The 20,837-nt window shown below is 39.4% G+C and overlaps 1 protein-coding gene across 1 annotated transcript; it reads right to left on the bottom strand.

The window, feature by feature from the left end:
• Positions 1–604: 604 nt before the first annotated feature.
• On the bottom strand, positions 605–19,979 carry LOC137273570 (protein-associating with the carboxyl-terminal domain of ezrin-like). The gene is made up of 13 exons (XM_067806320.1): positions 19,666–19,979; positions 18,957–19,142; positions 16,511–16,681; positions 15,296–15,395; positions 14,372–14,477; positions 13,760–13,837; positions 13,286–13,425; positions 12,856–13,055; positions 10,297–10,437; positions 7,170–7,270; positions 6,586–6,725; positions 5,440–6,296; positions 605–5,109 (listed from the first exon to the last, which is right to left on the bottom strand). The coding sequence occupies exons 1-13, from the start codon at positions 19,840–19,842 to the stop codon at positions 5,056–5,058; spliced, it is 2,451 nt and encodes an 816-aa protein (XP_067662421.1). The 5' UTR covers positions 19,843–19,979; the 3' UTR covers positions 605–5,055.
• Positions 19,980–20,837: the final 858 nt, after the last annotated feature.

The following is a 20,837-nucleotide window of genomic DNA, read 5'->3' as shown; positions in this document are numbered from 1 at the left end:
TCGTTTGACCCGTTCCGCTTGTGGACTCGTGACGTCATTTTGAATGACTTATCAAATGAAAAAAATCCTCTTGACTTGTTATGGTCCCATGACCCCTCCATTAATGTTTTTCTGTACCTTTGGCGTTGTTATCGCACTTATCACCAGGGACACTATTTTGACAATGCACAGTTTCTTTTTGTGGCTAGTATTGACCGATGTATCAGCGCGCCCAGTTTGCAGCTTTTAACCCAAAGTGCACTATTTTGACAAAATCATGGCCTCAACCGCCCACTATTGTAGATGACAGTCCTTGCATCCCTCTAAAAGCGATATATCCACACGTGATTGAACTTCTTTACATGCTTGTCGTAACACGCAACTACCGACATTGGATGGTCAGGGTCACAATATCCAAGTTGCGTAGGTCAATGCTCATGATGATGACTGGATTGTCTGGCTCAGACCAGAGCCTTTACATACTTCCACCATAGAGCTGGACTATTGTGGAGGGTGTCGTTAAACAAAAGAACACACATGGGGAATCAAATCCAGCCCCTGGATGTGACAACCTATGCTTTCAACAAGAGGCTATCTCATCATCCAAATAAAACAACACACAACATTAATTGCACACCATGTTTTTATTCAATGGTACCCAAGATTGACTAACAATCGTACATAACACAATATAAACGGGACATTTCAATAAATATACTCTACCTCTTGGTTCAATTTATTATACAGTCATGCCCTTATACACTGGCATAAAATTCTCAATTGAAAGCAAACGGTCTTGACTGAAAACATTTCTCATACACCAACAGAAAAACAAGGAAACTGAACAGAAGACAACACTGTGCCACATCTGTTGGAAGAAATCCCACGTTGCAACACCCAAAAATAGCTACTTCAGTTAAACCAACAAGTACCGCAAGTCGCATATCATAATCTGGAGTGATTGAGAGAAGAAAGCTTAATGGCACTTTTAGAAATTGCGCGATTCCTACCTCACCCCACAGTGGTACCTGCATGATTCGTATCTCACCCTTCTTTGGTACCAGCATGATTCCTACCTCACCTCACTCTGGTACCCATATGATTCCTGTCTCTCCCTACTCAGGTACCTGCATGGTTCCTACCACATCCCAACACTGGTATCTGCATGACTCTTACCTTACCTTACTCTGGTAACTGGAGGGATCCTACATGGATTCTGGGCCAGTGAATCACTGATATTTGGTACATTGTGAAAAATGTATGATAAAACTAACACATAAGATACTGAGGGATTTGCTAATTTTAATTTCAAAAACATTGTTTTTAACTGAAAGTATTACAACAGTTTCATCTTGACGGAATCATGAAGATTAGCACATGAGATGTCCATAACACTGTCCCAGAAAACGAAACTTCACAATGAAACATTTGTAAAGAAAGTCAACCTACAGACCCTCTGCAGACATCTTAACAATGATTTTTACGCATGCAGAACACGGATGCAGATGCAATCAGCATAAGTTTCTGGGCATCATGTGTTTATCTTACTACATAGTTGTGGATTTGAATTTGGATTTGGATTTGGATTTGGATTTGCTGTACACTGGTGATCATCTTATTTCATATATATCTGTTTGAACAAAGATGACAAGAATTGGCAATAATTAAGATGTAAGATGTGTAATTGTAATGACACTTTTCTGAGTGACAGAAGTTGGGACCTACAATGTTGAACAAACATTACAGATAACAACTTTTATTTTGTGAGTGCAAGCTTTAGATACAGATGCTTGTACCATTGTCAAGTAGGAACGCTCATGATACAAGGATCTGTATTGAAATGTGCTTTTCATGAAAAAAAAGGTTATCCAATAAGTTTGTTCAATATCATGAATACTGTGCGACAACTGTGAAGTGTTTATTATACTGACTGTCACATTCTACCATGTATGTTGTAAAGTTTGTACATGGTCCATTTGCCCACAGAAACTCAGTAAACCAGCTGCAGTATATAACTCGACAAAAAATACTGAACGATACACTTTAAACAACATGCCCATAACCAGCAGTATATCCCCACTTAATGTCTTGTTGCCATGGTTTCTCTTACTTTAGGAAGTAAAATAATATCAAAATATGTATACATTATGGACAATGCAGAGAGTAAATACTAGGCAATAGATTTTTCCATTCCTAAGTTGGATATACAACAGAAGCTCCCTATCCACCGCCATTTAAACCAGTGACCTCTGAAGCTGCAAAAGACAACCTCAATTCATTTTAAGTTCTCTTTACAGTACATATGAGCATTAAAATGTCCATTCTCAGCCCAACGATAGTCGTAAATATATTTCACTAAAAATATTTTCAAAACAAAGAACATGTGTTGGTCTTGTGAGACCACACCTACAGGACCCCTCTAGGTCGCCTACAGCCAAGAGTAGGTAACTCTAGCCACCTAACTCACTTTCCATGCTCTCGTTCAAATAGAAGGTCATTTGTGTTGTTCATTTAGGTCAAGAACTTCAACCTAGTGATCAGATTGCTACCATACTGTTGCAATTGGTCGTTCCATAAGACGGCCCCAACCCCATTGAGTTTCGTCTCTCTGGCAAAGTCTTCCCTCCGTGTCAGGTGGCAGAGACCCAGTTACACATTTTGCCTTCACTTATCAGCAAGGTTATTAATCCTCTTCTATTAATCTCCTGAAGCTCAACTGTCGCCACTTGATGGGAGTGCAGGGTTTGTATAAGTGTGTTTATCCGTCAGTTGCCTTAGGGGCGGTGGGGTAGCCTAGTGGATAAAGCGTTCGCTCGTCACGCCGAAGTCCCGGGTTCAATTCCCCACATGGGCACAATGTGTGAAGTCCATTTTCTGGTGTCTCCCGCCGTGATATCGCTGGAATATTGCTAAAAGTGGCGTAAAACCAAACTCACTCACTCAGTTGCCTTAGGGGAAGTCACAACCAAGCATTGGGCCAGTGCTTGCCTCCATTTACCTCTAACAAAAATGTGGTTTTTGTTTTGTAAATGATCTTTTTATTAAAATATAGTGACAACTTTTGTTTGTGAGTGAGCTGAGTTTCATAACAGCAGGTGACACAAAAAGTGGGTTCATGCAGAGATTTGAGCCCAGATCTTCAGCATGACAAGTGACCACTTTAACCACTAGGCTACCCCACCATCTTACCGTCTGCTTAACGAAAATTAGAAGTGATGCATGTTTCAGATGCTGCCAACAAATAACAGCTCCCCATGCTTCCCTTCTTAACCTTCTCCCTACTCACTATGAACAATCTCAGCCACCCGATACACAGGTGTAAATGAACCACTGCACAACATCCAGTGAAATTTTCTATCTGGCAAGCAGATTTGTATATCAAGCTGGGTCCACTTGCACAAAGCGATCTTAGTGCTACAACTATCTTAAGCCTATGTTGGGGAATGGGAGTTACAATCATTGTAGCGCTAAGATTGCTTTGTGCAAGTGGGCCCTGAACTGTTACTTAAAATGATCAACTAGAAAATCAGTTGGTATAGTGAAAAAACTATCAGCACAAGTGACTTTACATGTGTCACTGTATCAGAGTACACTAAAAATTTTAAAGTTATTTCCACCTCTGAGATATATTTCATCACAGACTAGAACTCCACATCACCATAACCCTTTCAAAACAAGGAATAACTGACTTCTTGCACCTAATTGCTTGGTTCATCAGTATGGTCTCTATGAAAATCTCTTCCATCTTAACTACCATGTAAACAGCGTTTGAAGAATGTATGGGGAATGATGGATACTTCCCCTAATCTGAAATCTCAGTTAAACAAACAAAGAAAATTTCACCCCAAAAATACTAAAATCTATCAAAAGACATACACATAAAAATACATGTCATTACATTTGAGGTTTGAAAAGTCATTTATCTTGATTTCTGTAACAGCCACAGGCACATCAGTGGCCATGATGAAACTTGAGGTAACCATGGTAAAAGTGGTTGCAATGTCCAATGTCATATGACTGGGGGCTTCTGAAGGTCAGCATTGTCAGTTCCTTTGAATGCTGTCACTGATGGGTACATTCAATGCGCTGCTGTCTCATGAATACACAAAAATATTTATCAAAATGTTTTGTAACATCAACAGCACAAGTAAATGTCCTTGAAGATTCTCCTTGGCTTTTTAACTTCAAAACAAATCAAATCATTTGCTGTGAACAGAACCACTAAATATTCAGTTAAAGCACCAGAATGATGTATGCCAAGTCACAAAATGTAATTTGCGCATTTTCAAGACTGTAAAGTTCTAGGGAAAGATTACTGATTACAAAATATTCTGAGAATTTGGCTGATAAATAGGTCCACTTAAATCTAACTATCAAAGATTACTCGTTGTCATTATCATCTTACAAGTACTGACCTGATTTTCACAGATAACAAGAGATTAATTATTACAAAATCTTATGTTTCGCTGAGAGCATTCATCTGAAGGAGAGCATACATTATCAGAAAAATAGACTAAAACTGAGTTTAGTTTTACGCCGCACACAGCAACATTTCAGCTATAATATGGTGGTGGTCTCTAAATAATTGAGTCTGGAGCAGACAATCCACTGATCCACAGCATCAGTATTGATCTACGCAACTGGGAACCAAGGACGTGTCAGCCAAGTCTGAGTCTGACCGCCTGATTCATTTAGTTGCCTCTTAAGACAAGCATAGGTTACTGAAAACAATTCTAACTTGGATCTTCGTGGGTAATCAACTAAAATATTCTATTGACCACATGTATCACAGGGAGATGAATTTATTGCATAATCAGTCAGATATTGTGAGAATGTGCTTCCTTCAATAACTTGCAGCCACATTGCTGATTGTAACTAAAGAAGCAGAATTAAAAAGGGGAAAGCTATCACCATAGCAACAGCTGTTACAGCTTTAATAACACAATGACCCCGCCCAAGATGACTGTGGAATTTTTGGAACAGGTGGAAATACTTAAATACATGATCCATAAATGATTGTCACATTTTTACTGTAACTATGGCAACAGTGGATGATAATACTGCATGGTGGTGACATCAGAAGTCTTCAGCGCCCCAATCAAGGTCATCTCCCCAACCGCCGCCATCCCCCTAAAATGTAACAATCACAATGTACATTGCAGTATTGGTCTTTTCTTCAATGGCAGAATGTAAATAATACAGTCTGGACGAGGCAATAAAGAAAATGACATTATGAGAAATAATCCGGTTAGTCGCCTCTTATGACAAGAATGGATTGCTAAGAATGACTGCCAATTCTAACCCAGATTTCCATGGGTTTGACAGGCTTTCCGGTCACTCAGCCAAATATCTTCAACACAGCTTGTCACTTAATGATAACAAATCAACGGATACAAAAAAGCAGGCCTACAAGTTCTTTTACCACTTTTTTTTTATCAAAAGAACAAAACATATCCTTACCTCTGTCACTGATTCAGAAGCATCAGGGACCACAGCAAAAGACAGTTTTGTGGATTCTTTTTTAGGACTCTCTCGAGCCACTTCTCTGTTCTCTGACTTGCCCTGACCAGCTAACTGACTGAGCGGATCCTTGTGGGTGACAGGGATGTCAGGCATCATGTCGGTGAAAAAATCTACTTCAGTGGCTGTTGGCGCTTGCACCTTAATTCCTTTGATATCAAACTCTGCCCCGAGATCAGATTGAGGTTTTGGAATGGTTGGTTTCATCACAGGCTTCATTGTGGAAGGTTGCTGCTTTGTGGAAGAGTGCAGGTCTCTGGATGTGGAGTTGTCCGACTGTTCTGTTGTTGAGCCTACACTGTCCCATGTTGGTCCCCAGTCCAAGGACTCGACATGCACAGGGTTGTCGACTTTATCACTTGACTTCTTAAGCTTTGCCTGACCACCTAGCTTTAAAGCACCTTTTGCCCTTCCTCGTTTGGAATCAGTCTTTGAATTATCAGTCACTGCGTCTGACCAGTCAACCTTCGGAGAAGGAAAGGTTGAGCTTGAATCACTTGACTTGGGTGAGAAGGACACAGTGCTTGGCATATTCCGGAGTTCATTTTCTATTTCATCACTCAATTCATCTTCATCAAGAGTAGAAACTGACTGATCGATTTTGTCGTTGTCATGCTGATTTCTTTCCCAATCTGACCAATCAGATTTCTCCTCACCATTCTGGTCATCACTCATAACCTTGATATTCATCTGACTGACCTTGACCTCAATTGTCTCATTTTCCAACCTGCCTTCTTTTGTTTGAACATCATCCATATTACCCACAACTTGAGCCTCTTCTTTAACAGCATTTTTATCTGCAACATGGAAGTTTATATGTACTGGAAATGCCCTAGTCTGATTGATCTGTGACTTCAGGAAAGATTATTTGACAATACCCAACACATCCTGAAAATTATGACTTAAGTCTGAACAAGACAAAACAATGATCAACAGCATGAGCATCTATCTAGGCAATTGGGACACAAGATGTTTCAATCAGGTCAGCAAGCCTGACCACCTGATCCCTTTAGCCACTTCTTATTACACATGAGGGTTGCCGGAGATGAGTTCTAACCTGGAACTTCACAGATTATTTATACTTACTGTTCTCAATTTCCTCTTGTTCTCTTTGTTTCTTCTTTCGCTCTTCTCTCCGTTGACGAGCTTCTTCTCTCCTTTTTTCCCTTTCCTTTCTTTTTGCCTCCTTCTCTTCATTCCCTGAGATGACAGTTCCATTACTGCTGCTGATGAAAGATGAACAATGCCTTCTTAAATAACCACGGAAACAGTAACTATGGTAACATATAGATCTTCCAGTATGAACTAGCTCAGTACATTTGATGTAAGGCTATCTTCATGTCCAGAGAAAATGTCAGAGTTGAGCATCACAATCCTTTTTGGACTTTTCTTGCAATGTCACTAAAGGCTGGCTTCGAACCAGGACTGTTCAGACTGTTGGGAATAATCCCTGTCATGAAGCGTCTGACGTGAAAGACATGTAATACTGAACGTGTGTTTGTGTGTTGTTTAACACTGCACTCAGAAGTATTGAAGTAATAATAATGATGTCTGGGCCACACAATCCAGAGATCAACATCATGAACATGGATCTACCCAGCTGGGATACATATACAATCCATTCTTACAACACCAGCATCTGAAAGTTACCACTACCAATCACAGCTTACCTTAATTGTGCCAGATCCTTGAGCAACATCTTTTTACCCATAATGCCGGTGACATTCTGCAACTTGGTGCTCTTCACCTCATCTTGACCATGCTGCCCAAACTGTAATTACAACACTACCTGTTATGGTTGCCAATGAAACCTCAAATTACAAGTGAGAGAGGAAGATCCAGTATACCTTTCAGTAATTAGACATTTATACTATAACTTGAAACCATTCTAGGCTATGATCTAAGAAACCCTCCATGTCACATGAGGGGCCATGTCAGGTGACCTAAATATACAGTCAGTCAGTAATGACTGAAATTTTTAAAACAAGCAAAAGGTTCCATGAAAACAGCATATTTGATATCAGAAACTGGAAAACATATAGATGTCCAGATGGTAAAATTGTGAAATGAATTTAATTTGAATACAACACCCATTCAGTTCTTGCTGAATGGCTAAATGACATCTGACCCTATACAAATGCAATACCAAAGGAACATTTGTGTTCAGGGACCTTTTTCCTTTTGTCCTTGGAATTGAAATTTTAAATTTCTAAGGTATGCAACATGTAATGTGTTAAATTAAAAAATAACAAAATCGTGTAGAGGTAGCACTTAAAAAACTGAAAGACTTAAGGCCAATACTGTAACCTGGACCTTCAAGGGTCCTGCACACAGGAGTAAGAACTACAGCTTTACAGTAGGATGAGTTACGTCATTATTTGGTCAATAGGCCTTTATGTTCTCAAATATCGTTAACCCCCTGGTTTCATGCACAACAGAAGATGCCTAAGAAGAGAATAAGGGTTAACAGTCATGTCATCATCTCATTCTACCAGGTACCCATTCATTGATGGGTAAACAGTATTGTGATTGGAAAAAGTCACTTGGTAACATCTCAACAAGGGACGTATCAAATCCATGTGTGCTTGTGGGTTATTTTAAGCTTCACTCTGCAGTTATATGAAAGTTATAAGACGGTGGTCTGTAAATAATCAAGTGTGGACCGACACCCAAGTGACTGGCATCATAAGCCTCAATCTAAACCGATCTGCATCAACCTATTTATGTGATACTGAACAACAGGCTGGTAAGTCACCTCCTACTACAAGCATGGATCTTCACGAAGGCAGACAAGCATGAGCTACTGGTCCTAATTCTAATGCAGATATTCACGAAGGCAGACAAGCATAGGTTACTGATCTTAATTCTAATGCAGATATTCACAAAGGCAGACCAGCATAGGTTACTGATCCTAATTCTAATGCAGATCTTCATGAAGGCAGACAAGCATAGGTTACTGATCCTAATTCTAATGCAGATCTTCATGAAAGCTGAAGACTAATTCCAAACTAGATCTTCACACTGGGTGACAAGCCTGGGTTGCTGAAGACCAAATCTAACCCATTTCTCCCTGGATTCTCCAGTACCCATTATGTGCATCTATTCTTCAATATATAGTGTACAGACGCTATTCTAATCAATGATAAAAATATTGGGAAACAACACTGTGTCTGAAAGTGTTTCAGCAAAATTGTTAGTGAACATAAAGCAAACCAAGAAGATAAACAAACATAAGCAAAAATGACAGGTGCCAGTCTACCTTTACCTCTGACATCTGAAGCACAATGAAAAGTGAAAGAAATGAGTCAGTAATGATAAAACATTCCCCGACATGCATTCATGACTTAACAAGCATGCATGCTTCATTGTTACAAAAATTGAAACTTCATTTCTAAACCATTTTCACACTAAAACATTACTGACATTGCTACTTATCATATTAGCAGTCGAAGGAAACAAAAATCTTACACAAAGTGAGTGAGTTTGGTTATATGCTACTTTTAGCAATATTTTAGCAATATTTTAGCAATATCAAGGAGTGGGACACCATAAAATGACCTAACACAAACATGGAGTGAGTTTAGTTTTACATAATTTATTTAGCAGTATTCCAGGAATATCATGACAAGGGATACCAGAAATGGGCTACACACCTTGTACCCATGTGGGGAATCAACCCAGGTCTTCGCCATGATGGGCAAATGCTTTAACAACTAGGCTATTCCATTGCCTCCCTAACACTGAGTTAAGATGTGATGCTGTTTATACTGAGTTGGCAACAAATACTGTATGGGATGGGTATATATTTTACAAATACATAGCAATGAATATGAATATTTATTCATGAACAAATCATTTCTAATAACAAGCAATAATTGAAATAACAAAGATTTGATGTAAATATTTATTCATGAATACATTATTTTTATCTTCAAGTAGTAATTAAAATAAGAAAGATTTCATGCAATTGTTTAAGTTGAAAGCATTTAAAGGATATTTTCTACGAAGCCAAAAAATCAATCCATTGTGAACAATGCCACGCTTGGAGGACATAGTAAAATAACTCAGGTTATACTACTTCATGGCTTGGATATATATACCATTTTGAACAACTCATTTAAATTAACAACAAAGCTCCGAGTAAAAACACATTCTAGTGATCATGAATAGTGAATTGAATTCATAAAATGTTACAATTTAATTCACTGAACATGCAAGTTAATCATAACAGTACTAGTATACATATATATAACTAATAACACATCAATGATAACAGGACAAGTCAAAAGAAAAGGATTTAATGCCTAATTTTATATTATTGCATTAAATGCAATCTCAGGAAACATATAAATTCCACAAATTATTACAAATACCTTATTTTTGCAAAGCAGTTGCAGGGGAAGTAGTTTAGAATCCTGACTACCTACTTGATCAATTATTATGTTGATACTCGAAGTGTACAATAGTTAATGAGATGAGATGAGATGATAACATTCACTCATGCAATGAAAAAAATTTCACCTGACAGAGTAAGCAAACCATGCATATGTTCCATATATATTAACAAACCCAAATTTATAACATCTATCATAAATTTATAATGTATATTGATAAACCCAATTTTCCACCATGCACTTGTTATTGTATAAACCAGAGTCTACATTTTCAAAGCTCTCTTAGCGTAAGATAGTTGTAAGTTAGTGTTAATGTATGGCACTTACGACTATCATTCTTAATGCTAAGAGAGCTAAAAAAATCAAGGCCCTGAATGATAATGTTTCTTTGATCACAACTCACCTTGGGCATTCCCTCTGAGAAGAACTTCTTCCTGGCGCCACCAATAATGACATCCCCGCCCAAAATTGGCACAAGATAGGACAGACTGCGTAAGCTTGCCGCTACGATGCTGTCGTTTGTGTCTCGAAGACCAATTAGAAGCTGCAGGGAAATGAAAGTGAATGACTTGAATTAATGCTGCTTTCAACAGTTATCTGTTAGCTCTAAATTAGCATGATAAACATTGTTAAAGCTCTGTCCTAGTAACAAACATTATTGCCATGTTATGGAACAGGAGAGCGTTGCTGTAGCTGCAATGCCGGTATTAACGCCTTGCTATATTATCCACTTTCAGAATTTCTTGATAAAGAATATTATTTCCATAGCCAGTCATCTTTCTACAAAAACCCCAGGAAGCGAGTGAATGAATATTACTTAACGCCACTTCAAACTTTGCATTTGTTCGCAAAGAACAATAGTAGTCAGATGGTAGGGAAGTCAGGTGATGATAAATTCCTTATCCTAAAATATCCACTTCAAATTTTGTTGTAAGGTTTACATTAGTTACCTCCCCTGATATAATGTGATCTTCTACGTCTATAAGGTGAGTACCCCGAAAAACCCAATATTTCACGGGGAAATAATAATTTACAACCTGAGGTTCACCGAATGTCAATGCCTATGCATAAAGGTTACCTAGAGTTACCTCCCCTGGTACATGACACTGTACATTCTTGTTTCATGATGAACCAAGCAATACTCTCAATAACAAAGGAAGATCCAGTTTAGACCAACAATCCAAAAACTGATATGATAAACATGCATCCGTACTACTGTTTCCCTTCACAAACATTCACCAACCATTAAAAAACACACACCAGTGCAATTTGAGTTTGAAAAATACAACCTAATATTTATGTCTACAAATCTCGAGTACATGGAGAAGATTGTCAGATTTCTTACTATACCTTATGTGTCCACATAGCATCAATTATTAATCACATTCTGTACGTCTGAGCCTCATTCACCATACTCTCTGTGCCTACATCATTTATCTTGCTTTCAAAGGTTTTGTCTTAAAAACCTAAACAGTGCTTCTCACTAGACTTTAGGCATGACTTCTTTTCCTGGAATGGCCATATTTGTTGTTTTTGTAAGCTCCCAGGTTTTACTTTTTTCAAGTAAGACCTATTTCATGGTTTCACTTTTCGAAAGTAGACCTTCTTCTCAGGTTCTACTTTTCCCTGACTCTACATCAACATAAACATTCAAATTCAGATGATATGTGACAGTTTGAAATCAATTGAAAAAATACCAACAAAGACCAATTTAAAAGCATAAATATTTACCCTTGAAAAATGGAACCACACCTGTCTGCTACTACACAGATGCTATACCTCACGGCCACCAAGCTGACAAGGACACAGGGGTAGTTTCATCTATTTATAATTACTGTTATTTAATTGATTTTACAAGTGCTTTAGTTATTGCTATGTAGCTTTATTACATGATCATATAATTATCCATGACTGATGGTTTATAATAAATAAATAATATACAATAAAGCATGACTAAAAGATTATGGTTTGGAATATTAACCCTTGACCATCGGTAGAGAGAAGAAAGACCGAGAATGTGCAGCCCTCAGGTCTTACTTTCAAAACCTCAGAGTCATGTTTTGTCCAACACACCAAATGTGGGTACCTCAAGATTATGTGTACACTTTGTGTTTAAATTTTACCAAGCATCCAAATATATAAGATACTGGCAACAGACTGACCACTGTCCCTATCCACAAAGTATTTGTAGCTTGGTGTCATTTGTTAGCCAGCTCTAAAGTATAGAGTTACGATGAACATGATGCTTTGAATGCTCAGTTGATCAGGTTCCAGAAGTTCAACTCTGATATATTTATTGGACAAGGGTGCAACCTGGTTTTGCTTGATGCAGCTGTCATGTCAACACAGACTTTGTTGCAGTTCAGTCAAGTCCCTTCAATCAGTATGTGACTTTAGTTTTACATTACGCTCAGAAATATTTCAGTTATATGATGGAAGTCTGTATATGCAGAGGTGGAAATAACCCATAGCCTTAATTACTTTCCAGTCCAGTGTATTTTGGTGTCAGGCAAGCAAATTTGTATATATATCATGTTGTACCGGAGTCTTTTTGACTTTCCAATGTTAATTTTGTTGAAAATCATCTGGTATAGGGGAAAAATTATCAGGGCAAGTGACTTAACATGTGCCTCTGTATCGCAATACACTAGCAGTTCTACAGTTATTTCCTCCCCTGATATAATGAACTCAGACAATACAGTGATCAACAGCATGAGCATCAATCTACACAAATGGGAAATGATGACATGAGTCAACCAAGTCAGAAAGAATGACCACCTGATCTTGTTAGTCATTTAATACAAACATGGGTCACTGAAGATCAGTTCTAACACGGATCTTTATGGGTCTCCTTAAATCAATCCTGGATAACTACTTGAAAAAAACATATAATCCTCACCTTATTTCGTATTCCATATGTAAGTCACCAAACCAAAAAAGACTATATCCAAATAACAAGTACCTGGGGAAAGATAGTTTCTTCTAGTGTTTCCTTTTCAAACAGATCAACATAAGCTGGGAAGTGAGTGAGCAGGACCAGTCGGATGTGTGAATCTCGGATGTGGAATATCCGAAACAGTTCCGGAATCACATGATCCTTGAAGAGTTGAGCACACAGGATTGGAGATGGCTGATTGGGGCGGACCGGAGGCCGAGACTTCTCTGTAGTGGAAGGGGATGTAAGGAAACCATATGATATCACAAGACAATAACACCAATATGGTATGCTTTGTTGAGCGTTTCACTTAAATTTTGGTCTATCAGCTGAACAAGTCCTACACTGATACAAGGTTTGAGATTCTTTGACTACAGGACCCTTGATATACTGACAGTTGAAATTAGTAAGTAGAGCCCTAACTTTTTTGGTGATGGTAAAAGACTGAAACACTGACCTCTGTAAGGGGTGAGCAGGTTGGCCAGTAGAGCCTTATTGGCAGTTTCATCCAGCATGACAAAACGAGATAAGAGCGTCACTGCCAGACGTTTGGCCACCAACTCCTCAGGGAGACAGAGAAGCCTGGCTGTGACATTGCTGCAAAACAATATGTAATAACAGTTTCAAAACAGCAATGACAGTACTCTCTCCCTGTCTGTCAAAACTATGACAATACTCTCTCCCTGTCTGTCAAAACTATGACAATACTCTCTCCCTGTCTGTCAAAACTATGACAACACTCTCTCCCTGTCTGTCAAAACTATGACAATACTCTCTCCCTGTCTGTCAAAACTATGACAATACTCTTATTTGTCTGACAATACACTCAGTTTTTCTGTGAACACAATGCCAGTACTCTGTCACAACCATGACAATAGTCTCAATCTGTCTGTTAGATGATTCAAAACCATGACAATAATTGATGATTTACCTGAAGAATTTCTTCTTTTCCTCTTCAGACTTGGTGGTCACATTTTTAACAAACCTTAAAATATCTATGAAATCATGTCTGAAAAAGAAAAGAGGCAACGCTTATACCCTGCATCACTCTGTCTTTACAAGACTATGTCGTCAGACCCAACAAGTTCCCGTTTAGGATTCAAACCCATGACATGGACAAAATGATACTGGCGTATGAAGTTGGGACAGAAGACTGTGGCGGCAGAGATGACAGGGCATCATATGAAATAGTGAGTGGAGTGAGTTTAGTTTTACGCCGCACTCAGCAATATTCCAGCTATATCGCAGCAGTCTGTAAATAAACGAGCCTGGACCAGACAATCCAGTGATCAACAGCATCAGCATCAATCTGCGCAATTGGGAACCAATGATACGTGTCAACCAAGTCAGCAAGTCTGACCACCCGATCCCATTAGTTGCCTCTTACGACAAGCATAGTCGCCTTTTATGGCAAGCACGGGATCCTGAAGGTCAATTCTACCCCAGGACCTTCACAGGTCGCCTTTTATGGCAAGCATGGGTTGCTGAAGACCTGTTCTACCCCAGGATCTTCACGGGTCTATCATGAGAAAGGAGAGTGTACCTGAACATTCTGTCCTCCAGCAGAGTCTGTACTTTAGGTCTCTGTTCTGGATCAACATTTAAACACTCGTCCTGAACAAGCAGCTCAAACGTCTTCGTTAGATCTCCTAAAATGATGAAAAATTAATTCCATATGTAAATATTTCTCAACACTAGCAACCATCAATGAATATAAGAACCAGAAAAATGTCTATTAAATAAATATGTTAGCATCATCATATTATACTGACTATCATGAATTGATTGATCTATGCAGCTGGGATAAGATGACATGTGTCAGCCAAGTCAGCAGGCCTGACCATCAAATCCTGTTGCCTCTCATGACATTGAGTGAGTAAGTTCAGGTCTACGCAGCGCTCAGCAATATTCCAGCCATATGGCGGCAGTCTGTAAATAATCGAGTCTGTACCAGACAATCCAGCGACCAACAACATGAGTATCGATCTGTGCAACTGGGAACCGATGACATGTGTCAACCAAGTCAGTGAGTCTGACCACCTTATCCTGTTAGTCACCTCTTACAACAAGCTTAGTCGCCTTTTATGGCAAGCATAGGTTGCTGAAGGCCTATGCTACCCCAGGACCTTTACGGGTCACTTTCATGACAAGCCTACACTGTTAATGACTGATTCTAACCTCAATCCACAACATAGTAATCACAGACTGGCAGATCATCATGTAAATGCACATTAATGCAGAGATCCCAGTAGCCCTGAGACTACTTGAGCTGGTAACTCGCTTGCTCTTGCCTGGTTGACACATCATTATATCCCAATTGCATAGATGGATGCTCTTGATGTTCATCACTTGATTTTCTAGTCAAGACTAGACTATATACAGACCACCGTCATATAGCTGGAATACTGCTGAGCACATCGTCAAACAAGAACAAACAACTACCAGACCAAGCCAAACTAGGTAGTACCTAAGTCCTCCAGTTTTTCCTGCACTTGTTCCACTAACACACCAAATGCAAACACATCTCTCGCATGGCCATACTCCACTGTTGCCTTGACTGCACCTTGCTGAAACAAACAAACAAACAAATACGAGGCAAACATCACACTTTATCTAGCATAGTGATACGCCGAGGGCTCATTGTGTGTACAGAATGATGATCTGTTTTATGGGCATTTTAGAGGTATGGCAATTCACAAGAAAGTAAGATTCTTTATGGATAACAACTTCTTTTATTGTACTTGATGCGTCGTTTCAGTATGGATTCATATACTGTTGTCAAACAAAATCATATACACTAAAAGTTGTTATCCATGAAGAATGTATATAGAGATGTTGGGCTTTGTAAACACACATTCTCCGAATTTGCATTAGATCCAATCAAAAATCATCACAGTAGAGATGGTAAACTACTGCATGGCTGGAAACTGTTATTCGTCCAAGTACAAAGCAGGACTTTAAACTGACAAGAGTTTGCACCAGTTACCGTCAGATCTAGTCATCTGAGAAAAATGGATGTGGTTTGTTTGCAGCCCACAGACATAAAAACATGTTGTATGTACAAGTATCACACCTGCCTAATTACATAATGTGGTAGCGACAGGACTCAGGTGCACGAGTCATATATCAATTTATTTTGTTTATTAGGTGCTAAGTTCAAATTGCATGTGGTCAATGATTGAAGCTGTGTACTGCATGTTATCTTTAGTAAACAGGCAGGCAGACATATAGGTGTGAAAAAAACAGACATTGAGCTTCCTCTCTGACAGAGACTGCTTACCACAATCAGCAAGTATTTTTAATGTAACGAGTAGATTATTTACTTGTTTGTGCACACAACCAAGATTAGACTACTGCTCACGATCTCATATTCCGGGCATGCATACTGTTTAAAGCTCTGCGAACCTATTCACTGCGCATGTGTTATGGGCGCAGCACAGTACAGCTGTTGAAACCACTTTTTCACCTAGCGCTGGGAGAAATTTAATGAAACGTTTGGACTCCAATTTTGCAGGCTTTTTTTTCAGCGCATTTTTTTCAACTTTCTAGGTTGAATTGGCATTTTTCATGATTTCGGTAAGTGCATACCAAAAGGTAAGTTTAACCAATAGTGTACTCCACCACTCACAATCGAACAGTATATATCATCACATTGTTATCAATACATAATCAAGATATGTACCTTTTCCTCGGGGGACACAGTTGCCTCGTTCCTGAAAGCAAGACATTTGTCCAGAAACTCAGCAGTGGCTTCTTGGAACTTGCAGGAATGTTCCAGCCCCCCAAGTCTCCATGTGCCGTCAGTTGTCACATACACCGAGGAGAGGCACACGTTGTTGTGACTCACACCCACCTGAAACCATGCAGTATTTTGAGACATGAAATGTAATTCAATAGCCAGTATTCACCAGTGTTATCATAAACTTCTTGAATATCATTTTGAGTGAACGATATAAACTATACTACCGACAGAAAATATGGGAACCAAGAAATTGAATGTAGATGACTTTGACTGTGACAGGGTCCGTTATTGTGGCGTATCTCCCAAACGCAACATCCAATGACAATGGAATTTCACATAATGCATGCCCAGCACGTGCTACACGTGCATACAGAAGTTAACTCCTGTAAATGTACTGGAGAAGTCGCAATCACTAATGCAATAGAGATTGACACTTACTGACAGAAATGCCTCCGAGTCAGTATCTCGGTGAAGCAACAAAATGGAGAATTGTGGGGATGATAGAGGGGGAACATCATTATGTGAAGTTGCCCGGCAGATGGGTAAATCAAAAAGTGTAATTTCACGCCTGTGGGATAAGTACCGTCAAACGGGTGAGGTTGCAACGAGACCTGGGCGTGGTAGACCAAAATCAGCGACACCACGACAGGATCGTCTCATTACGTTAATTGCTCTACGCGATAGGTTTAAATCGGCCCCTGCCATCAATAGAGAATTCTGCACACTCACTGGAGGATGCATTTCAACCTCAACCGTTAAAAACCGACTCTATCAAGCTCGTCTGAAAGCATGACGGCCTTTTAAGGGTGTCACCCTTTCAGCTCACCATAAGCGCCAAAGATTGGCATGGGTTAGGCAGCATCAGGGACGGGCTATGCGCCACTGGCGTTACACCATGTTCTCTGATGAGTCAAGGTTTTGCCTATGATTTACAGATGGCAGAAAACGTTGTTGGCGTCGGAGCGGGGAGTGATATGCCAGAGCAGCAATTCTTGACCATGATCAATATGGAGGTATAGTGTCATGGTGTGGGGTGGGATTACACATGACAGACAATCAGATTTGGTCATTATTAACGGAGCCATGACTGGTCAGCGATACGTTGACCAAATATAGCGTCCTGTTGTGGCTCCATTGGCTAGAGTTATCGGCCGAAATTTTGTATTCCAAGATGATAATGCCAGACCACATCGGGCCCGAATTGTCTCCGCTTATCTCCGACAAGAAGGTATCCAGACATTGGACTGGCCCTCTAAGTCCCCAGACCTGTCCCCAATTGAACATCTCTGGGACGTTCTTGGTCGAAGGGTGTACGCCAGGGACCCAGGACCCACCAACCTGGCCCAGCTTGGTGCAGCTCTCCAAGAGGAATGGCGGGCAATACCACGGGCAACCATCCAGAAATTGATTAACAGCATGCCATCAAGGTGCCGTCAATGTGTTGCCCAACATGGTGGACACACCAGATACTGAACTTGACGCCTAAAATTGATTTAGTGGATATTTAAAGCAGTTTCAAATTCACTATTATTTCATTAGTTCCCTTCTTTCTTGTCGGTAGTATAGATTGCATACGTAAGTCCTGACATGAAAAGAGCATGCGTTATTATGATAGCATTTTAATCCCATGTAATAACATGATTTATTTGCATAACCCAACACAGATTTGTTGATACTCTGTTTCTGACTGACCAAATGAAGGTTGGTAGTTCGGGTCATCTAGGGACAAACCATTTTGATACAAATTATAAGGATCTTGTTAGAACCTCAGCTTATGAAATTGGCTTATCTACTTATATTTTATTCAATATGTTGAAGCACAGCACAATACACGACATAAACCTTGTTATTCAGAATCTGAAAAGCATACAAAATATTTCATTAAAAAGGAAGCTGGCAAATTCTTTATTTTCTAGCTCGTGGTGAAATGACATTCGCCAGTCAGACATTGATGTGGACCAACAGTATTCTATTCTTCAGCATCTAAATGCTGAAGTATTGATTGCAATTGTTCTGATGATCAGAATATTGATCATCAGTTGCCTTCTCCCTGTTAATATGACCTAAACAGCACAACTGATAACAACTAATCAACAAACTGATTATTCCAATAAATAACAACAAAATTCCAAACAATTTTCAGTGAGTGAGTGAGTGAGTGAGTGAGTGAGTGAGTGAGTGAGTGAGTGAGTGAGTGAGTGAGTGAGTGAGTGAGTGAGTGAGTGAGTGAGTGAGTGAGTGTGCGAGCATGGATTTGCACAGCTTTTAGCAATTTTCCAGCAATATCACAATGGGGCCCGCAAATGGCTTTCAGACATTTATCTCCATGTGGGGAATCAAACCCAAGTCTTCAGTGTGAATTGGGGCTGTGATGTGAAATACTCACTGTGTCATGCAGAAATCGCAGGGCCTCCAGAACACTGTGAAGTCCGGCACATATCTCAAAAGGATGGAGCAAGGTCAGTGTGTTCTCCAGGGGCTGGACTCGCTCTGTGACCAGATAGGAGCCATCCGAGTTCACCCCTGATGCAATGAAACGAAGAAGGTTGGGGTGCCGCAGTGTTCGTAGATTCTAAAATGGAGGAAAATAAATGCATTTTTGTGCCTTTGATATCCGTGTTGTCAGTATAATTGTCATATGACTAATGCATTCCTCTCAAGTCTAGTCAAAGACATTATAATCAGATAATGATGCAATGGTATGTGTATTGCGAGTTAAAGAGTGACATACAGAGAGTATTACAAAAGAGGGAGCAGACAGTTCAATCAGAGACCATATAATTCGGGCTTCAAGAGCATATGCTGAATGAAGTATTGTATCACTAGACCTAATTAACATATTATACGAACACTCCTCCAAACATTTCCTTCAGTGAAAATATATCATAATTAAAGAAGATGCAATAATCAAGTCATATCATTAAATGAAACAACTGAACTGACTATCTGTTTAGCCAATGAACTAGAGTGGAGGATTGATATTAGACGAAAGAAATGTAAATGATATTGTATTTCACCGCAGCTATTTTTGGTCTATTCTAATACCATTTGCATATTTCAACAATATGATGTGACCATTATTACTATCAACACACTTTAGTAGCTCTCTGCAGCAAGTCCACTTCTTTTCTGTCCTTCCGTTTATGTCGAAAGACGGTGACAGTCGATTCGTCTTTCAAGGATGCAAGTCGTAAACTCCAGTCAGTCTCCGATGATGTCGGGATAACGTCACCCCAATCACAGTTCTCTAAAATGCTATTTTCGGCTCCCATTTCAATTTATTCAAACGTTCGATCTCTTGACAGATTCTGAATTAAGCCACGGATCACATAATTCATGTCATCTTCGTTTTACACGTTCGAGTGACACACCTGTGTGTGCCGGAACAACAACAAGCGACATCTAGAATGATTACAGTTACTTCCCCTTGAAAGTGTTTTGGCGAAACGCTCTGTTGTTTCCATTGGTAAGGCGTAAGGTTTGTTTGCGTGTTGCTTAACCACACACTCAACAACATGACTATATATGACAGCGCTTTGTTAGTAAGAAAGACCGGACCAGGCAGTTCAGTAATAAATATCATGTCCATCATTCTACGCAGTCGGCATACGAAGGAGCCTTACTCGTTAGTCTCCTCTTACGATCGACATACATGCAGTGTCCGCGTAATTTTAGCCACTGTCCTATTAGCCCGTGGCTAGTAAAAATCCACCCCAGCCAGAAAATCTCCACAGTCACTGGCCTAACTGCATGGTCAGTGAATTTTCATGTGATCATTTTGTAAATGTATGATTCTCTCTGACTAAGTTGTAATACAGTTTTAAACCACGCAAGATTGAAATAGAAAAGTCATATTAGCAGTTTAATGAGGAAACTCATGGCATGCCGACAACATCTTATTCTCAACTATTTTCGTATTACTCTTCTTTTGCTTAGATTCTACATTCAAATTTGGGGCAAGTGAATTATTTTGTGGCCTAGCAACGTTCAGGCAGAGCTAGCCCGACTGACCTGGAAACTTGGAAACTATTTCACCCGTTACTTGGGCTCCTGAAGACCTATTCTAACCATTATCGTGATGGGTTTGGGCATAACGAAACTACAAACAAAATACAAAATACAAATAATAATTATTATTTCTTGACACACTAATGGAGCGATTTATCTATCTATGAGACATATGTGCATCTGTTGTCTTTTTTTATGAACAGATTGCGTATAACGATATGAAGCATACGACCTTATGGATAACAACTATTTATTGCAT

This window comes from Haliotis asinina, chromosome 2 (genome assembly GCF_037392515.1).
Source record: "Haliotis asinina isolate JCU_RB_2024 chromosome 2, JCU_Hal_asi_v2, whole genome shotgun sequence".
Lineage (NCBI taxonomy): Eukaryota > Metazoa > Mollusca > Gastropoda > Lepetellida > Haliotidae > Haliotis > Haliotis asinina.
Note: the sequence above shows the minus strand (reverse complement) of the source record. Positions and strands in the feature narration are given on the sequence as shown.